Genomic DNA, 22,187 nt, shown 5'->3' with positions numbered 1-22,187 from the left:
TGATCTTATGATTTAATACTTTGCAGTAATTTCCTCAATCATTGATTTTACTTTTCTCTATTCATTCATTGGAGGGCATATTTTAGGACTGGGACACATGACGACCCCTGCTTTTCAAACTAAGAAAAACAAGGTCTTAACACAGAGAAGATACAAAATACACATGGAATTAATTTGATTATAAATGCAGGAAGTATAGAATATGTATAGAGATCCCCCACCACCCACGTTGGGTGTGGATGAGGGGCAGTGGTGTAGTGGTAGCTGATGAGGTGGTACTACTTAGTAGCTGGGTAAGTTACAGAGGAGGAAGTGGGCATACTCTCCTATATAGTCTAATGGTTTTTTGTCTGATAGGTGGGTATACTGTAATTGGCCAGAAAAAGATGTGGGTAAACCCTGTATACCTGCGTATACCCTCCACTACACCACTGATGAGGGGCCAACTTTTGAAAGTGTTGTCCCTCTGCCTGCATTTCCTTAGGGTTGGCCCACTGTATATACATGTGTTAGGGCAAGCAGGACCAAAGTCCTGGTGGCCAATTGTGGCACACGAACCAATTTCAAACGGCCCGCGCCTTGTCTTTCAAAATGTACTATATGACTAACACAGGTTAATCAAGCCAGATCACTTTGCATTTTTTCCGTTCATTTCAAGATGGCAAGACTATGATACAGTTTGTAGACGTGCGCCAAGTAGAAACTACGCAAGAGGAACTGATGAGTTTTCTGAAACAGAAGGTAGACAAGCAACTTAATGGTTATGTAACAGCAGATATTTGCTGCAGCTTTCAGGAGAGGTGGAAAGTTAAATACTTTTTCACTAAAAAAGCATATGCCCCCTGGTTTTTTCACATTATCTCATCTGGTCCTCATTCAGAAAAGTCTATACACCCCTGTGTTTGGTGATTCATTGTTCTAATAGGCTGGTTATTATTTGCCTTAAAAAAGACAAATATGCAGCTTTAATTTGATTGTAAGGATCAAAACATTTACTGGGAACAAGCATTCTCAATGTTTAGGGGACCCATTTTCATTCAGATAACTTGAGGTGAGAGTTTAACAGACCGCTTTGAAAATCGCCATGAATGGAGCAACTGGTGAAGTAGCTGAGACTAGACACACAAGACTCTGGAGACAGCTCAGGTAAAAAGGTAGGTTTGGTACACGGAAGTACCATCAGTGGAGGCAAACAAATCCAACAGGGATGAGGCAGAGTCAATAAACAGGCTACATCCAAAAAAAGAAAAGAAGAGGACACAGGGAAACAAAAGGCTGGAACGCTAGACACACAAAGAGCCAAGACGAACAGGCACTGAGAGAAAACAAGACACACACTAAATACTCTGGTGAGGGGAAGGATAACGAGACACAGGTGAGGCTAATCAGGGCGGGACAGACAATCAGACACAGGTGAAGTCATCAAAAGGGAGCGAAAACACACAGGGGCAGGAGGTGAAGTGTTTTCAAATAAAACAGGAAACAACATGAGTTAATAAAATAAAAATTTCACCAAAATTTGACAAGCTATGCCGACATGTTTGTTACCAATTGATGCCTTAGGTTGACTAGCTTAATAAGATACCACTATCTTCACGCCAAAGACAGAAATAATGACCTACAGCCATTTTCACTAGAGGGGCAAGTGGGTGGGGCAGTTGTATCAGGGTGGTCATGGCCAGCCTGGTGCCATCTTGGGTGCACTGGAGCTTGTAATTTTGAACCAATGAGGACTGTTACGAATTGGCTTCCAGGCCAGGTATAGAGAAATCTTCCAGAAATAAAACTTCTTAATATTGTGATACTAATCCATACCCATATACTACAGCATACCATGCTATGACTTAGTCATACCAAAAATTAGGAAAAATAAATAAATTTGGCCACAGGGGGAGCCACAGCGATCCGTCGCATTTTAGCCATTTTCAAGCATTTTCCTGATGTTATAGCGCCACCCAGTTGCCAATTAGACTTAAATTTCTCCAGTCACCTTGAGGCGTCCTATTCTACATATCTACCAAGTTTAGTAAAAATCCATATGGCAGTTAGGCCTAGATAAGAAATTAGCTCTCTAGCGCCCCCATTTTGTTTGATTGGGTCAATAATGGAGGGGTCAGATTATGTGTGGTCATATGTCTACAAAGTTGCGTGGTGATGGGTGAAACCCTTGAGATGTTATACACCTTTATGTGATGAGCCACGTCCTCTGCAGTATTCATTGCCTTATAGAAGCTCAGTTTTAGTAAGTTTTCCAACTTTTGCCAAAAGGGAACTTTATACACTGAACAAAAATATAAACGCAACACTTTTGTTTTTGCTCCCATTTTTCATGAGCTGGACTCAAAGATCTAAAACATTTTCTATATACACAAAAGACCATTTCCATCAAATATTGTTCATAAATCTGTCTAAATCTGTGTTAGTGAGCACTTCTCCTTTGCCGAGATAATCCATCCCACCTCACAGATGTGGCATATCAAGATGCTGATTAGACAGCATGAATATTGCACAGGTGTGCCTTAGGCTGGCCACAATAAAAGGCCGCTCTGAAATGTGCAGTTTTATCACACAGCACAATGCCACAGATGTCGCAAGTTTTGAGGGAGCGTGCAGTTGGCATGCTGACTGCAGGAATGTCCACCAGAGCTGTTGCCCGTGAATTGAATGTTCATTTCTCTACCATAAGCCGTCTCCAAAGGCGTTTCAGACAATTTGGCAGTACATCCAACCAGCCTCACAACCGCAGACCACGTGTAACCACACCAGCCCAGGACCTCCACATCCAGCATGTTCACCTCCAAGATCGTCTGAGACCAGCCACCTGGACAGCTGCTGCAACAATCGGTTTGCATAACCAAAGAATTTCTGCACAAACTGTCAGAAACCGTCTCAGGGAAGCTCATCTGCATGCTCGTCGTCCTCATCGGGGTCTCGACCTGACTGCAGTTCGTCGTCGTAACCGACTTGAGTGGGCAAATGCTCACATTCGATGGCGTCTGGCACGTTGGAGAGGTGTTCTCTTCACGGATGAATCCCGGTTTTCACTGTTCAGGGCAGATGGCAGACAGTGTGTGTGGCGTCGTGTGGGTGAGTGGTTTGCTGATGTCAACGTTGTGGATCGAGTGGCCCATGGTGGCGGTGGGGTTATGGTATGGGCAGGTGTATGTTATGGACAACGAACACAGGTGCATTTTACTGATGGCATTTTGAATGCACAGAGATACCGTGACGAGGTCCTGAGGCCCATTGTTGTGCCATTCATCCACGACCATCACCTCATGTTGCAGCATGATAATGCACGGCCCCATGTTGCAAGGATCTGTACACAATTCCTGGAAGCTGAAAACATCCCAGTTCTTGCATGGCCAGCATACTCACCGGACATGTCACCCATTGAGCATGTTTGGGATGCTCTGGATCAGCGTATACGACAGCGTGTTCCAGTTCCTGCCAATATCCAGCAACTTCACACAGCCATTGAAGAGAAGTGGACCAACATTCCACAGGCCACAATCAACAACCTGATCAACTCTATGAGAAGGAGATGTGTTGCACTGCGTGAGGCAAATGGTGGTCACACCAGATACTGACTGGTTTCTGGTGTGACCACCAGAAACCAGTCAGTATCTGGTGTGACCACCAGATACTGACTGGTGGTCACACCAGATACTGACTGGTTTTCTGACCCCCCCCCCAGACCCCCCCAATAAAGCAAAACTGCACATTTCAGAGTGGCCTTTTATTGTGGCCAGCCTAAGGCACACCTGTGCAAAATTCATGCTGTCTAATCAGCATCTTGATATGCCACACCTGTGAGGTGGGATGGATTATCTCAGCAAAGGAGAAGTGCGCACTAACACAGATTTAGACAGATTCGTGAACAATATTTGTGAGAAATGGTCTTTTGTGTGTATAGAAAATGTTTTAGATCTTTGAGTTCAGCTCATGAAAAATGGGAGCAAAAACAAAAGTGCTGCGTTTATATTTTGTTCAGTGTATATTGGTCCCTAGATTATGTTCACCGAGTTTCATGCAGATCGGTCAAACTTCCTAGGAAGAGATCGACTTTAAGTGTTTTTCAAAAAATTCAAAATGGCGGAAAATCTATGTAACCGGAAGTTGTGGGTTCTTGAGGCAAATTTGTTCCTCATGAAGAGAGGCATCTCTGTGCAAAGTTTCATGTCTCTACGACATACGGGGCATGAGATATGCCCATTCAAAGTTTGCAATTTCAGTCGGTTGCTATAGCGCCCCCCTTTGGCCAATTGATGTAATATTGCTTCATTGGTATCCTCCCATGACCCTCTACCACTGTGCCAAATTTCACATGGATTGACCAAGTCAGTGAGGAGAAAAACGTGGAACAGACACACCCACACCCGCAGAGAGTTTTCGTCATTATATAGTAAGATATAGTAAGATAAGATATCATACAATCGATCTAGGAGTCATATCACTTTCAGCCATCATCTTTGTGTGGCTTAAGAGCTGCAATTTAGGAGATGGTTTCAAAATCTTTTACAGGGTGTATTGGCTGCAAGATGGACAAAAGGGTCCTTTAAGATTCTGGAAATGCTTAAAAGCAGTGGCAAGTGTTGTTAAACAACCCTCTGTGCTGTTGAGAGTCTGCCACAGATTTACCGTATCTTAGAGAAAAACAAGTCTTTACAGAAGCTGTGTGAGTTGGACACAGTGGTAACGTAATGAGAAGCACAAAATGGGGCGTAAAATGACAAAAAAAAAGAACCTTGGAATGATTGATCTGCTGCACACTTTGAGGAAATAATGTATTCTCTCAATCCAAAAAGGGATTTAAATGATTCAGAAATTAATTGATGTCGTAATGAGAGTTTTAATGATTTATTAGAGAGGCCTGCTTTATAGTGAAAAATATATAAAATGTTAATTAAAATTTTAGCAGAGGAAAACCTGAATAGAAATGAACTAATTAAAGATTAGTCCACCATTCTAGTCAAGCACACGAGCTTCACTTAGCAATATCAGGAGCCACCAAGCCAAATATTCTCAACTTTATCTTCAGTAAATTACACCTACATTTTGTCAGTCTGTCAAAGAAGGTGATAAGAGCGATGGTATCGGAGCTGAAGAGAGGACAGAACCCAACAGTTGTGAAGCACAATCTAAAATCTTAATTGCTTCTGAAATAACTCTTATGGCTTGACTGAGATAAGTGATTGTCGGTGTGAACCAGTGTGTATTTAAGGGTAATAGTCTGTCAGCAGTTACGTCCCGGGGTCACAGATGGCGAGATTATTTCTGAAATGTGGTTTGTTACTTACACTGTAATCTTATTGAAGGAAAGGACAATCTATTATACGGGATGGAGGAGGCGTGGATGAAACACATCCTCCGGACAAATAATATGCATTATCTTTTCCCCTCTCTTTTTATTTGCCAGTGTGTACATTCATAACTGGCCATATTAAAGGCCCCGGGTGTAATCCAAAGGTAAACAGCAGGGTCGCTTTACCAGAAACAGGGAGCTAGTGTTTGCCTTTAATTGATTAACAGGTCTTTTAATACAGGTATTAAGATGACACGGCAACTGAAGCCAAGTTATTAAAGTTTGACCTTGTTTAACTTTCATGGTTATGTTATTATTTATCACAGGTGGAAATAATAAAGTGAATGACGGCTTAATTCCATTTAGCTGCTTCAGTTTCGGTGTCCTGGTGCTGTGCATGCTGGCTCACTGTCACAGTGGTATGACTTACTGGGACACCTTAATAGCGCAGAGGCATTATCGATGTTACTGGTAACACCTGTGCTTTTACTGATAAGTCAAAATGTCCACTGTGAAAAAAGGCCAAGAAATTAATCGTCCCTTTGATACAAAGCTTCTCAAATGTGACGGTTTTCTGCTTTGTACTGTTGTAAATCATTGCATATTTAAGCAATATCACACGAGAGGGAGTGATGTTGTACTGTGATATCGTCACGGCTGTGATTCGGTCGTAGGCACGAGGCCGCAGGCCTTTTTGAAACTTAATACAAAACTTTTTCGTTCGTTCTCGTTCTTCCTCCAGGAGCGCACACAGCACACAGAACATCAACGAACACCACTGACCACTCGGTGAGTTTCATGGCTTTGAAAATGAATGTTCAGGGTGGTTTTAGGACAGGTTCACACATGGCCATATGCAGCAGTGTTAAGCCAGGAAGTGGAAAGCCAAATTCTCAGAAAATGAGCAATCGTCATAACGTTGGTCTTAACCACTCTATTTCATCATAAACAACCCAGAAATGGGGCTCAAAGTGCAAAATACCGGACTTCTCCTTCTAATATTACATTAGTTATATCACTGAACACAGGAGAGAAAAAGGTCAAACTCAAATTACACATTACCAGATTTGATACTGGTCACGTATACATAATGTGTTGGGATTTTCCAAATTAAGCATTATTTCAAATGTGGCATTTTCCAATTAAGACCTGGGATGTGTCGTTATCATTCAGGTTTTTGGCACCATTCTGTTGGAGCCATAATATAATTTTTGTTTACTGTATTCTTATCCTAACACAAGGTACATACACATGCAGTTATTAAACTGAACCCAGGGTGGAGCATTCATGTGTGAAGGGCGTATAGGTCACCTCCAGATGATGGGAATCAGGAGTGTGGAACGGGAAGCAAACAGTTTTTGACCATATTATGGAAGCATGTCAAAAAGCATTAAGTATTGCCATGTAAAACTGAATTTGCTGAATGGAATAATAATTACATATGGACAATGTTGTCAGCCTTCTGTGTTATGGTGAGCATGTGTGTATAATACCGAGAATAAATGGATCACCAAATCCAAAGAGACAAAAGGACATTGATTTATTATTAGCCAGAACAGACGTCCAGAACAAGTTCACCCGTTTGCCCCTCAGTGCCTTGTTTAGACATTTTATTTTGTTAAAAAGTCACTACAGTATTCTTTGGACATGTATTCAACACATTCTGAATACCGTAAAACTTCAGTTAAAAGCCTAGTCCCTTTTAATAGCCTGACAAATAAAATGTCTCAATTAGACACCTGGTTGTCAAGCAGTTCTTTTTTTCCATAGAAGTTCTTTGGAAGTATAAAAATGGGTTGTTGTCTACCTTAAATCATGTGCCCATTCCATAATTACCCCCTAACTTACACATATTCCTTTAGTCCATAAGGGTACTCAGATACTCAGGTACTCAGGTACTCAAGGTGTTTTTTTTTTCATAAAGATTAATCCAAGTTGTGAGTATTGTTTTAACAGGATAAAGTGGTGTTGTATCAGCATGCCAGGTGCCGAAATCCTTGAGTGCCGTAACTCTGATGTGCTGTCTGTCGGAGCTAGATCAAATTACTGATTTAAAACTGATATATTATCTGAAGCTGTTGTAGCATAAACAAGGCTCAGACATGAAGTTGCACAGTTAAGGGTTTACTCACGAGAAAGCCACAGAATTAGTACATCATGACAACTAATAGTGTCTGACAAACGAGCAGTATCAGTTGACACACCTACAGCTTTCCAGTAAACATTAAAAAGGTGCTTCCTGTCACTTAAGCCACTGTTTTCCTGTTATTCAGGCAACCAGCTCCGAGAACAATTGCTTCTCCTCACATAACCAAATTTGGCCTGAATCAACGCCAGATCATTTAGCTGACGTCACGTCAGGATAATAAGATTATGTTAGGATCATGTTCACTATAAAGCCTAATTTTTAAGTAATATTCATACTGGTTTCAATAAACAATTTGATTGTATTTTCTGATCTTTGCTGAGCAACAGTTATGTGTGAAAGGAGTTGAAGGCCTGTCCCATAAATATGCTTGTTGAGTTCAGTGATTTAAGCAAATAATTGCCTGGGCTATTATCTGTTTTACAGTATGCATCTAAATTTGAGTTTTTACTGCAGTTTGCGACACCCGTTTACAGTCAGCTCTATGTTTTGGCATGAATACAACTAGCCAACAGTTGTGGCTGTGGAGTAAAAATGCATGCCCAAAGGAAAATCCAACATTTCTGGTTGCAAGGAGAAACACACCTACCTTTACACAGTATCAAGGACTTGGATATCAGCAGGTTTTGGATATATGCAAATATCGCAACGCTGACCTTTTGAAGAAAGAAAGAGGGAGGCTGCATTTGAATGGTCGACAAGTCATTCACCGGTGGAACACTTGGAAAATGTTGTATTTTGATGCAAGTCACTCTAGCCCTTTCACTTTTCCATATTTTTACATGATAAACGACATGTTAGGGCACTTTGATCAGAGTGTGCACGACTGCATGTGAAGGGCAGTATAAGGGGAGTATTCATTTTCATGGCATTTTCATGAAATTTCATGGCAGTCCATTTGATAGTTATCAAGACGATTCACTCGGATCCACAAATATATCTCTTGGTAGCACTAGACAAAAAGTCAACAGGTAAAAGTCATTTTGATTCATCATTCAGGAACTATGTTATGTCTGTGCAATTCTTGCCAATCCATCCTGTAAATGTTGAGACAGATGCTTGTGGCACCATGGGAACTTGTCAGAGGCACACCTAAGTGATCAAGACACATCCTTTGAACAACATGAATATCTGTACCAAATTTCATAGCATCCCATCTGACAGTTGTTGAGTTATTTCAGTCTGGACCAAAGTGGTGGACCAACCAGCCCACCAACTTTGCTATTCATACAGTTGAGCTGCTATCGTGGCTACTAACATATACTGAGCCTTTATTATGTAGATCTAACAACAACCCTCCTGTAGTTTTGTAGCTATTGTGATACACAAGCTATTGAGGCCTGAATCATTTGTGTAATGCTGTTGGATATGTTTTGCTCTATGAACACATCAGGCAGGACCTTCCTCTTTCCCCTCGACTCCACTGTTTGACTTTCTCAGAAGGGACATCAAGAAATTCAATTACAAGCAACCAAATAGACCAAATAAAACACCACACTGGAGCAGAATGGGCTTCTACTGTGAGATGAAATGGAATGAACCAAAATTGCTCCCCTCCTATGAAAGCTATTATAGATAACAAGCACAAGGCTTAATGGGCTGTAATGCTAGGAGGCATCCTCAGTCACCCTGTAGCCTCCCAAGGCAGCCAGTCATTGGAGAATAGTTATGCATTTCAATTGAGACAGACCTTCACGGCTCACAGCGCAGTGCTCATTCAAGCTCTGAGGCAATGATAGGCTGAGATTTCCAGACAAAGGGTTTGAATTTTTTATTTTGTATTTTTTCCGAGCTCTTCAGATGGAAAGCCTGTTTCCGCCCACCCTGCCCCCCCTTCACTGCAGCTGCAATCATGCTGGCGTTACTTGTACAGTGTGCTTATGAAACTGCTCTTCAGTGGCATCATATACAGTACAAGGCCGCTGTGAAGCCTTGCTTTTGTAAACATTGGTTTTGCACAGTGGGTTTTCATTCATGCTGAAGGTGTTGGAGGGGGTCAAGGCTCTGCAGGCAAATAAAGTTCTTGAACAAAAAAAAAACATTTTCCAAATGCACCTGGCTTTGTGCACGGGGGTATTGTAATGTTGAAACAGGAAATGGCCAAACACAAACTGGATCACAATAGATGGAAACACACCAAGGTTTCTCTTAACTGGAACTAAAGGTGCTGAAATCATGAAAGAGAGACCCAGGTCAAGTATGTCCAGTTACTTTTGGCCATATACTGTAGCTCAGTAGCCAACTTGAAATGTTATGCCATTCATCTTTACAAATGCCAAAAAGTTACTTTTAGCTATTGTCCAAACCTCTAGAGTTTAAAGTTTATTTTTTATTATGAATGTCACGACCCAGGAAACGCAGGATTGAACCCAAACAAAGACAAAGCAGGAAGGCAGGATAAGTTCAGTGATTTAATGCCATAGTAAAAAAAATATGTAGGCTTACAGGCAGAAACAGGCTCCAGAGGGGTGGACTTGAGTCACATGACTTGGACTTCAGCACCAGTGACTTGTGACTTCACTTAGACTTGAGCCTTTTTAATTTAAATTACTTGATACTTTCTTATCAAGAACAGTTATTTAAAAAGTGTGTCATGAATCAGTCCATTTCCTGAACTAACTAACATTGCTATTCACTCTCAAGAAGTCAACACATATTTCAACATATCCACTATGTTTGAAGCAGTCAAGCATCCAGTCAAGTTGCAAGAGAGAACCATGGAGAACTAACCTTACATTACTGAGCGCCAGTTTGAAAAAATGATACCAAAGATAGTTTCGTTCAGGTACATAAACAACATGGAGGTCAACAAAAAAACAAATTGCTGTATGCAAAAGGTGCAGGTCGAATATTAAAAAGACGCAACAACTTTCAACTTTGCAAGCTGCACGAAGAACAGTTTGGGGCAAACATTAACATAGTTAGCGAGCTCATGGTTAGCTAACGTTAGCTTAACAGCTAAGGAAGTTTTTAACAAACTGGTTTTTAACAAATAAAAGCCAATTTTTAAAAGCATCCATGATTTGTTGTTTGATGTGTTGTTGGCATTATTTTGTGAAAGAGCACATTTTGACATGTTCAGGACTCAAAACTGAAAGTTTAGAACTTGGGATTTGAGACTTACCTGTCGTCTCATCTCTGTCAAGTTCCAGAAGCTCAAAAAAAAAAAAATCCCAAGGGCAAAAACAAATGTTGAGACTTTGACAAACCGACTTGAAATGAATGGAACGGGGCTGGTGTGTTAACTGAGAGGATGATGAGGAAATAAAATGCAGGTGAGGGGGATGAGTGAGGAAGGCCAGGCAACTACAGAGCAGATGAGGAAAGTGGGAGTAGGTGTGTAGATGGGTGGGGCTGTTAGGTGAAATGAAAAGGAGGGAAAGTCCGAGGACATCTAGTGGATAGGTGGAAAATGGCAGTGAAGGGGCCTGGGAATTAGGACAGACTGTGACAATTAATTGATTAAATGTCTTAAATTTAAAGCTCCCTAATCGCTTTCTAGATATAACAGGGTCTGAGGTGTATTAGTGTCTGTTACTATTCATATTTTGATTTGTGCGTGTTTGTGTGTTCTCTAGGATCCATCTTCCCGTCCTGTAAGCCCTCTGAAACCATCTTTAAAATAACCTTCTGGCTGGGTTACCTCAACAGCTGCATCAACCCCATCATCTACCCGTGCTTCAGCCAGGAGTTCAAGAAAGCCTTCCACAACGTGCTCCATGGTCACTGCCTGAGAACCGGTACGCCGGCTGCCAAACCACAAGAACACATCCCCACCCACTCCTCCAGTCCTTGCCCCACGTCTAATATCTCTGCTCTCTCAGCCCAGAACCGCATCACTGTTAACTCGTGGGGCTGCTGCAGGGCGCTGTCGACCTCCTCGTCATCTGTCTGCGGTCCGGATCAGGCTCAAAGTGCACAAATCCAGAGCAAGACTCTGCTGAAGGCGTGGTGTCTCTCAGCGAGTCGAACGTCGGTACCACAGAACCCCAACAGTCAAAGATCAGCCAAAGTGTTACGCCTGTCTCTCGGCGTCACAGGAGAGGCTGTTTGATTGGCATGTTGAGGCAACGGTGGAATTTTGAGCATCTGATCTTGTGTTTTTTTGGGTTTGCCTCATGGAAATGCTTATGTACAACTTTTGCATGTATAATTTATTCCTCAGAGTGCAGGGCCAGACGATAGCGGGACTTAAAAAGATAAATCTGTTGCCTTAAGGCTTTATACTAGTGTAAAATAAAATATGATTTTGGAAAGTGAATGAATAATATTTTGCCTGCACTCTGCAGCTGCTACCGACCTGCACTTGAACAGAGTATTACACGTCAAAACATCCGATAAGAGTAACTTAGTGGTCAACAAGAAGACGACTGTGGAGTGCAAATGCACAGCACGAGACTTTTGGAAAATGCAGCTCTACCTTTGGCTTAAAAATGCAAGCCAAAAGCCATTTTTGCAAGTATGAACATGAGGTTAGTGGGGATCTCGATATGCACTTGAGAAGGAATAAAACAGAAAGTAGAATCTTATTAAAATGACATAGTAAAAGAACTCCAGAGACAGGATTTCCTACAACATTAGTGGTATTTCTACAGATTGCACAAAAGCCCTTAAGGGCACGATACTCATAAATCCTGGTGTAATTAGCACTCACTGACAGCTCTGAGAAAGTGGAAGCTGGTGTAGGAGTGCGTGTATTACATGTGTGACCTCCTCTTTAAAGGGGCTAAACTCTCACAGGCTTTGATTTTGAAATACCTGTCATGGACAAAAAAAAAGTTTGGCACTGTTGGAGGGAAGAGAAATATCAGTTGATATTTGTGAGAAAACCTTACAACACACTGCAGTGTGAAACAACAGCCCTTGATGCTACCCCTCTGAAGCTTTCAGTGTTCGTTTTTTTGTTTTTGTTGAGGCTGTATCAAAGATGTCTTGAATCAACTTTTAATGTTTGACATCATAGCTTGTGGTGGTGTTAAATAAATGAAAAGGTGTCAGATGGATTTCTCTGTGTTTCAGAGTACTGGTTTCCTGCCAGTGTAGATCTCCAGAGTTGTGTTTTCCCCATGCAAACACTGGAAAATTACATAACTTCCTGGTGTCTGAAATGGATTCATGAGTAATTTAGGCAGCTCCTGTCTGATATCTTTTGTTCTTTTGTAACTGGCATCTGTATGTCGTCTTTAAAGCTGTAGTTTTTTTTATTTTTGGCCTCTAGGGGGCAGAAAAACTCCAAATCAGCTGACAGACACAAAACCCTGACAGTATACCACCTCATAAAGCTGTTATCTAACGTGTAAGCAAACAAGTGTTTGCTTATAGGCATAGTTTGGATCTTTAGAAATGGGGTTGTGTGAGGTAAAGTCAGTGTATCTCATACAGTAGATGTCAGCTGACAAGCCCCCAGTTTGGAGAAGCAGGCAGGAGTACTGATATGGAAACTAAGAAAGAAATGTACTCCTATGGAGGAGTCAGAAACAAAACGTATTTAAGCTACCTTAAAAAAAAGTCCCACCAAAAAAAAATTAATATAAGTTAAAGTATAGGGTATATTTAGAATATTTTCACCACTTCAGCTTGACGTCAGATGGTTATTTCCAATGGGGAACTGAAATTTTAGGGCCCTGGCAACACAACACATTCTCTCTCCGACCTTTTCACATATTAACATTTGATCATGGACTTTCCACATCTAGATATGACATGCAAGGTACCCTGGGTGTGTTTGTTGTTGATGTTCTGGTTTGCCGTGTCAAGTTGTGCCTCTTACATGCATCGACTTCTTTCAAAATACACTTCCATTTTTACAGGAAATGCACCATTTACATACAGTCTCTTTCAAATTAAAAGCACTACGTCGGTACAACACCACAAAATTGATGTTTTTTCTGTCACGTCAACAAACACACCTGGTTACATTTTGCCAACACGTGGCAGTCTTACAAAAAGCGAACATTGCCCTCCTGGGGGAGTCAGTGGTTGTTAGACCCATCCACCAGCCCTTTTGCCTGCCCCACTGGGACTTTTGCCGCCTTCATTTTTGTTCTTGTCCCACCGCTTTTCCCCCTGACGCCACCGGGTATCGTTAAAGTTATAACAGCGACCGGCTGCGTATCATGCCGACGTGAAAGGACGGCTTTTTTTAATCGGTGTCTGCCGTCCTCCCGATGAACATAAGTGCGCATTGACACCAGGATAGTCCGGGGGAGTTGGTTGGATTGGGAGGGGGATGCTGAAAAATTTCACACCTTCATTTGGTTCGGTTCACTTTCACACTGCACTTTTTAAAGTGGATCAAACCGCCTGGACAACGTCATGCAATTACAACAGGTGCTCGTTAGGGGGCAGTATTGCCCGAAACGATCACTGACCAGGGAGAAAAAAAGCATGAGGAAGAAGAAAACCCGGCTCATTGATTGGCCAGGACCTAAAACGGAAATCCATCCCCTTCAGGTCACCACAAAAACACCAGACACCAAAATGTACTGCGCTCTGCGTCACTTCCTCTCTTTGGATCGCTGGATAGTCCATTTGCATTTCCCACTGCAAGCAAACTGCAGCAGGGTTCACTTGCAAGTGAACCGAGACCCCCAGTTTTCAAGCAGACCAGGTTTCGCTTGTGTGTCCGCACCAGAGTTTGAATGAGCGTTCACAACAATCCAAAGAACCGAATTATCCTTGGAAGTGGACCAGGGTTCGTTTAAAGTGGACCAAATAGTGCCAGTGTGAATGCGTCCTTAGTCCAACTTGTTTTAGCTCTGACTCCTGAGGGAAATATCAGGCTTTTTAGCTGCTAGTTTTTACACTTCACCAGCTAGTTGTTTTCATCTTTTATTTTGGGCAGGTAGTGTGCAGTTTGTTAAAACAATACACAGTTAAAAGAAGCCAAAAATCTCTGTAGAATTGCGGAGTTGATGGATTCATCACTAAGAGCAACTGCTTTCACATTATGTCCATTTTAATTATTGCCGATTTAATAAATGTTGATTAATGCAGCTCTGAATCTTACTTTTATAGTATGCGAGGCCAGAAATATATTTCCATTCGTTGCCTTATGATGGAGGGACATTGTTATGGGTTATTGGTATTCAGCTCACATTATGAAAGTAAAAAGGTAATTAACTTTGAATAAGCTAAATTACTGCTGCAATAGAAGCCACAAAAATGAATCACAGTTACCTTCAATAAAAGGATGGAAGATTATCTCGACATATGCCAACGCAGAACTAGACCCTTTCAATTAATTAAAAAGCTGACCAGTCAACAAAAAGTGAAAAGTTTATAAAGGGTAGTTTTATTCCATGGTGATTATATTGGATTGCGTTATACTTTATTAATGCTCCAGTGTGCCAACACACTCTCTTTTAAAGTGATTTAATTAATTAGAACAACAAAGCCCACCATATCACACAAATACATAAACAAACATTATGTGGTCCGGTGTCAAGACCATGTGAGCGCTTCCTTAAGAAACATGTCGTGATTAATAGCTTGAAAAAACATGTTTTGGTTGTCTGATCTCTTTTCAGAAGTTGTCACACGTTTCTTCTTAGCTATTAATCCTTTGCTTATTCCCGTTACGAACAGAGTTGTTTTTCTCTGCTGTGCTCGGATTAAAGGCTCCCCCCCCCCCCCGCCCTACAGACATCATAACAGTGATGAATACCTGAGAATGCTTATCTGGGAAACGCAGGATGTTTAAAGAATTTATAGAAAACAAATGATTTGTCATTTCACAGTCACCTAAGGTAAAGACCCGAGAAGAAGGGTTACCTTCATTCTGCATTGCTGTATTTAAACAGTGGCATTATGGAGCCAATCAGGGGGATGATGTCTGTGTTTAAACTCTTGTAAACTGCCACACTTTACATTGTTGTAACTGTCCCAGACAGCTAATAAACATGCAGCTCTCGTTTTCTGAGATTATGCAGCCGAGGACTCAATGTTACACTGCATTAGGCAGCAAGGAGAAGGAGATGTGTTGACTCGTCATTAGAGAGGCATGACTGAATTTAATAAATATTCTATATTAGTAAATGCAATGAAATTTCATGCTTGGACTTATAACACTTATTTTCATATATTCCCTTAAAGGGCAAGTTTAATATTTTTCAAACTGGACACTGTTTTCCTATGTTTTTGTGTCTAAGTGACTAATGGGAGCAAAACGTTTTCAATTAGGTGCAGAATTGAGCGAGAAAGCTGAAGTCAGTGGCAACGAAACACTTACAGTGATGTAACTACTTGGGGCATGTTTGCACCATTAATTTACATCCGCAGTAAGTGCTAGTTTTTGCCACTGACAGGCCCAAAGCCCGTCATTATTCCAAGTGATCCCTACAGAGATAAGCCTTTTTGTTAAAGACTAAGACTCTTTTGGTTTAACCAGGAACACCCCTGAAGTCGCTATTGCCAAACAACTTGGCCTCACTCCGAACTCATCGAAATCCGGTGCTTGGGCAGTGACTGATGAAAAAAGCGGTCCTTTAACGTCGGCATGATATGCGACCGGTCACGTTTATAGTTTAATGGCGCCCAGTGCCGACTTTTACCCGGGAGAGCAGTGTTCATGTCCCATAAGCCAAACCCTGTTCTTTTTTCCTAAACCCAACCACGTATGTTTGTTGTTGAAGGGCAAAAACGGCAATTCGCAGTGTTGTACCGACATAGTGTGTATATTTTAAAAGAGACTGTATGCAAACTGTCAATTTCCTGTGTATTTTGAAAGAAGACAATACATGTAACAGACAGAACTTGACATGGTGTCCCAGAACTTAAACAACCAATGCACCCAGGGTACCTTGCACTTCGTATCTGGACATGGAAAGTCCGTGATCAAACGTCAATATGTGACAAGGTCAGATAGAGAATGTGTTGGGCAAAACCCACCTACTACAACCATTAGAAATTTAGAACAGACTGGACAATGTATACTCACGTTATAACAACTTCCTGTATGGCAAATCAAACAAAATGGCCGTCTATGGCAATGCAGTTCGGCGAAATATTACAATCTTCACAATAAAGCATCACCAAGGTCTTAAGGCTTTTCAAAACACATTTGAAGTGGATCTGGCTGGCTTGTTAGGAACAGTAGGCTACATAAAAGTATAAAACATGTAATTTCCCATTGCCAGTAGGTGGCACTATAACTATAACTGAACACTGGCATCAAGATGTCTTCAGGCCGGGACATTATTGGACCATGTAGCTTACACTGAATCTACAAACCACACAGCCAGCATTTGTATGAGGGGCCCATGTGAGAAGTAAACAGGCTAAAAATGGGCCCTATATGGCCCACGGTATCCATAGTGGCCCCATGCCAGTTGCCCACATTGGTGGATCTACTTAAGTGGGTCCCACATGGGTAACGTTTGGGCTACCTGGGTCCCACATGGGTTGGGCCCATGGGTTTACCCTCTTGGGTAAACCCTCCCATGTGGCCAGTTGGCTTGGGGTCAATATGGAACCCATGGACAATCCCATATAGGGCCCATTTTTCAGCCCGTCTACTACCATGTAGGCCCCACATGCAAATGTTGGCTGGGCACTTCCTGTTTCATAATGGAACATGGAAACTTATTGCCTCGCCACGGACACACTGTTGGACGAAAACTCAAGCTTCCAACAGGTTTTCATCTTGAGGGTCTTTAGATGGCACAGACAAAATTTAAAGCCGATAGAGTTAAATCTCTAGAAAGAGTTAATTAAAGAACGACCCCTGTAAATGGCAAAAAATACACTAAAATTGCACAATTAATTCAAAATGGCTGACATCCTCTTGGGTGTAGGGTATGGCTCCATGAGACTGTTTTTTTTCTTGGGATGTTACATGTGCCTCCCAATTTTCATACATCTAGGTGAAACGAACTGTACAGGCTTCTTTGTTGATGTTTTTCGGGGGCGCAACTGAACCAATTTGTTACACTCGAGCATGAGACCCATAAAATATCAAATGTTTCACCACTTCTAAAGCATGTGCAAAGTTTAATGAGTTTTCAAGCACCTTTAGCCCTGTATTTCCATAATGTGACAGACACTTTAAGCAATAAGTGGCAAAAACAAGTAATTCAGTAAATGTAAATTGACAGTGTGAACATGTCCTGAGTGGTTACATTGAAGCCCATTTTGCCTGCTGATAGCTACAGCGCTTTTGGCAAATACCGGACCAATTTCAAAAATTGTTGTAGTCACTTAGACACAAAAATGGGGTCCAGATTGATCAAAATCAAATGCACCCTTTAATTTTCATACCATCCTTTTCACTCTGAAAGTATAAATATATAAAATATATTCTCATCTCCAGTGACCATTTCTTATGTTTGAATGTCAAACCACTTGAAGGCATTCATCCCTGCTTCCTTCTATCTGGTTAAAAATCCCAGCTTTACACAGCAGACGTTACCTCCTCTTGGCCTCCATAGAGAAAAGACACCTTGAAAACTACTGATACTTAATACAAAAACGGTAATAAAAGGGACATAGAGAGAATCACTGAAACACTGCTTGCTCCGTGTGTGTGTGTGTGACTGTCCGTGCCAAGTGGACTTGTGTTCATCCCTTTGTGTATACACCTGTATTTGTTTGAGTGTGGTTTGAGTTGTTTTTTATGTGTGTGTGAAGAGCAGTCGAGCGTCGTTGTGTCTGCTTCCACCAGCTCCGACATTATGTATGGAAATAAATGCATCAGATTCCTGTTAAACATGCAGCTCTCATTTCCAAAAAGCAGCACAGGATTCAAACAATGTTGCAGCAGCTGTAAGGCAAACACTGTTGTGATAAATGGATCCAGGCTCCCATTACTGGAGAGACAAGCGGGTGCAGTTTAACCTAATCAGTTGACTTAGCAAAGTGATGTTTCATTACAAAATGGTGATCGTGATTAATAATGATGTCGAGCAGCGAGCAGAGCAGACGACGAGAATTGTATCTGCGTCAGGAAGTCAAAGAGGCCTCATTATTTGCGATGAGGAAAGTATGGTTTGTGTTACGTGTCAAACTTTCCTGAGACTTCTTCTGACAGTCCTCTCTTCTTGAGTCGGTACTTTTCCAAGTGACTGAGCATACATTTGAAATTTTATTGACACCTTCAGAAGCATTCCCATTCATAGCTTGTAAGAGTATGTGGGGAAAGTAACGACACCAAATCCACCCACTGCTTAAGTACGTTATGAAACTCTCTCATATGCACAATGTCCTCAGGTGTAACACTAGAACACAGGTGTCTGCACTGATGTTTGTGCAAATGTGCTAAAATGAAAAGCCTACTTGCAAATGCAACTCCTGGCATTAGTGCTCCTGTTAAAAGTTGCCAAAATCCCCCGCTGTGTTGTTTACTTTTATAATTTTCTGTGCCATTGAACATTTAGATGATATGTTGTAACACGAGGGGTGACGAATGCTCGTCTGCCAGGAGAAATTAAATTGGACAAAGTTGGTTTTTTTCACGGTTCCTGATTTATCTGTTCAAGTTCAAGTTATTTATTTATCAAATGCAGGACAAACACAGACACAGTCTCAGGGTCCCTCCAAGAATGCTAATTAAGTATGCATAAAAAGAAAAGCACACAAGTAAAAACAAAATAAGAATCTGAAACATAAAATAGTGAAGTTAAAACATCGGGATAAACTTTATCATAAATAAAATATAAATGGTTCACCTGTAGAAGCTGCAGAGTATCCTGGAGTCCGTGTAAAAGTGCTCAGCCCTCTGAGGAAGAAGAGTTCTTCAGTCTTGGTGACGATGCGTGTTTGGTGAGCCCAGGTCAGGTCGTCACTGATGTGAACCCTAAAGAACCTGAAGCTGCGGACTCTCTCCATCTTTGTCCCAGTGATTGTGATGAGGGCTTGTCCTTCTCCCTGTCACTTCCTGTAATCCACATTCAACTCCTTAGTTTTGCTGATGTTGAGGTTCAAAGTGCTCATTAAGTTTTGGGCAAAGACTTTTCCTCCATTTAATATTTACTTATTTAGTTGGGTGGATTGAACAGCAGCTGCAATGAAAATTGTAACATGACAAAAATGAATAAGAAGAACTGCAGTTCTATTCGTTGAGTCATAAACAATGTAATATCCTTTAATCATAGGTGGATTACTGAATAGGTGAGAAGCCCTCCTGGTTCTTACTTGCAAAATGTCACTGAAATTAATATGTAGCCACCCGGGAAATACTAAAACGGACCACAAAGGGATGCAAAGAACTACGAGACACAAAACAACCATAATAAGACATAAGTATACGTCAAAGAGACACAAACTGACCTGTAAAGACACACAAAACAGCTACAAGAGACATAGAACAACCACAAAGAGATACAAAATAAACAAAAAGACACAGATATACCCCAAAGAGAATCAAAACAACTACAATAGCACAAGCAACTACAAAGATATGCAAATGAACTACAAAGAGACACAAAACAACCACAAAGAGACACAGAATAACCAAAAGGACACAAATATGCCCCAAAGACACAAATTGACCTTTAGAGAAACACAAAACTACGATAAAGACATGCAAAGGATCTACAAAGTGATACAGCATAACCAAAAAGAAACAAATATCCCCAAAGAGACACAAAACAACCACAAAAAGACACAAATATACCCAAAGACACACAAATTGACCTTTAAAGAGACACAAAACAACCACAAAGAGACAAAAAATAACCAAAAAGACACAAATATCCCACAACTAGACACAAAACAACTACGAAGACATGCAAAGGAACTACAAAGAGACACAAATTAACCAAATAGACACAAATATACCCCAAAGACACGAACTGACTTTTAGAGAAACACAAAACTACGATAAAGACATGCAAAGGAACTACAAAGTGACACAACATAACCAAAAATAAACAAATATCCCCAAAGAGACACAAAACAACCACAAAAAGACACAAATATACCACAAAGACACACAAATTGACCTTTAAAGAGACACAAAACAACTACAGAGACAAAAAATAACCAAAAAGTCACAAATATCCCACAAAAAGACACAAAACAACCACAAAGAGAGATAAAATTACCGCAGAGTCACAACACCTCAAAAAGATGCTCACAGCTACAAAGAGACGCAAAACAAACACACAAAAAGAGGCAAAACCAGCTCAAACTCTGTGTGTCTTATGGTGCGTTCGTTTTGTACTCGGAGGTCGGAAATTCCCAGTTCCTAGTCAGAAGTTTAAACTCGAACGCACCCTGAGATCGGATTTCCAACTCAGAAACTCGGAGCAACCACATCAACCCTTAATTACGAATTCAAGATGGCTGCCGGTCACATACATAGTGAGTAAACACTCTGCTGAAGTACTGTTTATAGCAATTTTATCTTATTTGTTTTACATTAGGTCAGCCTCATCTGCGGTGTTCATCAGTTGGAGTGAATGATGGTTTTGAAGCTGTCTATACTCCGAAAGTGCAAGGGCAACAAAGGCTTTCGTGCGGGCGTCCATGTTTTTGTCCACCGTCGTCAACTAGAATGCAAAAACTGTTGTCAACTCGGAGGTGACGTCATTCCCACTTCTGACTTCCGACCTCCGAGTACAAAACCAATGCAGCATTACTCCTATGTGGTAGAGGTGGTGGGGCCTTTTGCAAGTCTGTGCCCAGGGGCCCATCGTCTCTTGCTCCGCCCATGACTTTAATCTTCAGCAGCTGTAGGAACATTATAGGCATTTTAGCCCTGAATACTAAAAGCAGCAGCATTTAATGACACAAACAATTGGATGTAATGTCAAAAAGGACACTCAGTAATGACCCCGGAGAGAATTACCATTAACTCTGCAGCTTTTAGTTCATTGTTTACAGTACTAGCAGCTGTTTTCAGTGAAGCATCTCAGGACCTACTGTGCACTACCTGCCCAGAACCAAACACACGGACTGTTGGCGACCAGCTAAGTGGAACACTGAGCAGCTAATGAGACAGAAATTTTTTTCAGGAGTTGATAAAGATTACAGAGTCCCTAAAGTACCATATGGTGATTTTTTTTTTTATCTTGTGTGCAGAAGATAAAAAAAGCATCAAATTATCCTGTGCACACAAGATTATATCAGGCAGCGCTCTACAGCTAACAGAGAAAGGAGCCAAAAGCACGATTCCCAGGCACAAATGTTAAAGTCTTTACTTGACAAATAACAAAGTTGAGAGCCCAGTGAAGAGCCCAAAAACAACATTCATGTGGTGTCAAAATAATAAGAAAAATTAGTTTTCCCCCTCAAGTCAAGACTACAACTCAGAAAGTTGGCGAAAATTTTGGTGCACAACTTTTCGAGCTGATGTCATGTTATGCAGAAACGTGGCAGACGAAAGTAAATTTTTTGCTCATTGTATTTTGTAATATTGCACTGGTTGTAACTATTAGTTGTCATCCATGTAGAGTGATTTAGATTAGTTAAAGAAAAGGTATTTATTCGCATTAACCCTGACAAAAAAGGTAAGGACATATAGGCTTCTGATACAGCAACAAGTCTGGGACACATTCATATAAAGCTTCAAACTGTTTCTACATGATTAGACAGCAGCATGAGCCATCACTGGCACATTAATGTTAAACACTATGAGCAATAAAATACAGCACGTTCCTTGGAGCCTACATGTTGTTTCCACATTACGACCTAAAAGCTCACAAACACACCGAAGCTCGAGGACAGACTTGGAGCGTGTGAGTGCAGCATTAGATACAGAACAAATGGTCAAATATCAACAGGAGGAAACTCAGGGAA

The 22,187-nt window shown here is 41.1% G+C and overlaps 1 protein-coding gene across 1 annotated transcript in view; it reads left to right on the top strand.

The window, feature by feature from the left end:
- Positions 1 to 12,439, top strand: part of adra1ab (adrenoceptor alpha 1Ab) — a 29,470-nt gene extending 17,031 nt beyond the window's left edge. The window contains exon 3 of the mRNA XM_033646542.2: positions 11,030 to 12,439. Within this exon, the coding sequence (XP_033502433.1) occupies positions 11,030 to 11,505 (476 nt within the window). The 3' untranslated portion in view covers positions 11,506 to 12,439. The remainder of the gene's footprint in view (positions 1 to 11,029) is intronic.
- The last annotated feature ends 9,748 nt before the right edge of the window (positions 12,440 to 22,187 follow it).

This window comes from Epinephelus lanceolatus, chromosome 19, assembly GCF_041903045.1.
Source record: "Epinephelus lanceolatus isolate andai-2023 chromosome 19, ASM4190304v1, whole genome shotgun sequence".
Taxonomy (NCBI): Eukaryota; Metazoa; Chordata; class Actinopteri; order Perciformes; family Serranidae; genus Epinephelus; species Epinephelus lanceolatus.
The sequence above is the reverse complement of the archived record's forward strand: the minus strand, read 5'-3'. Positions and strand labels throughout refer to the sequence as shown.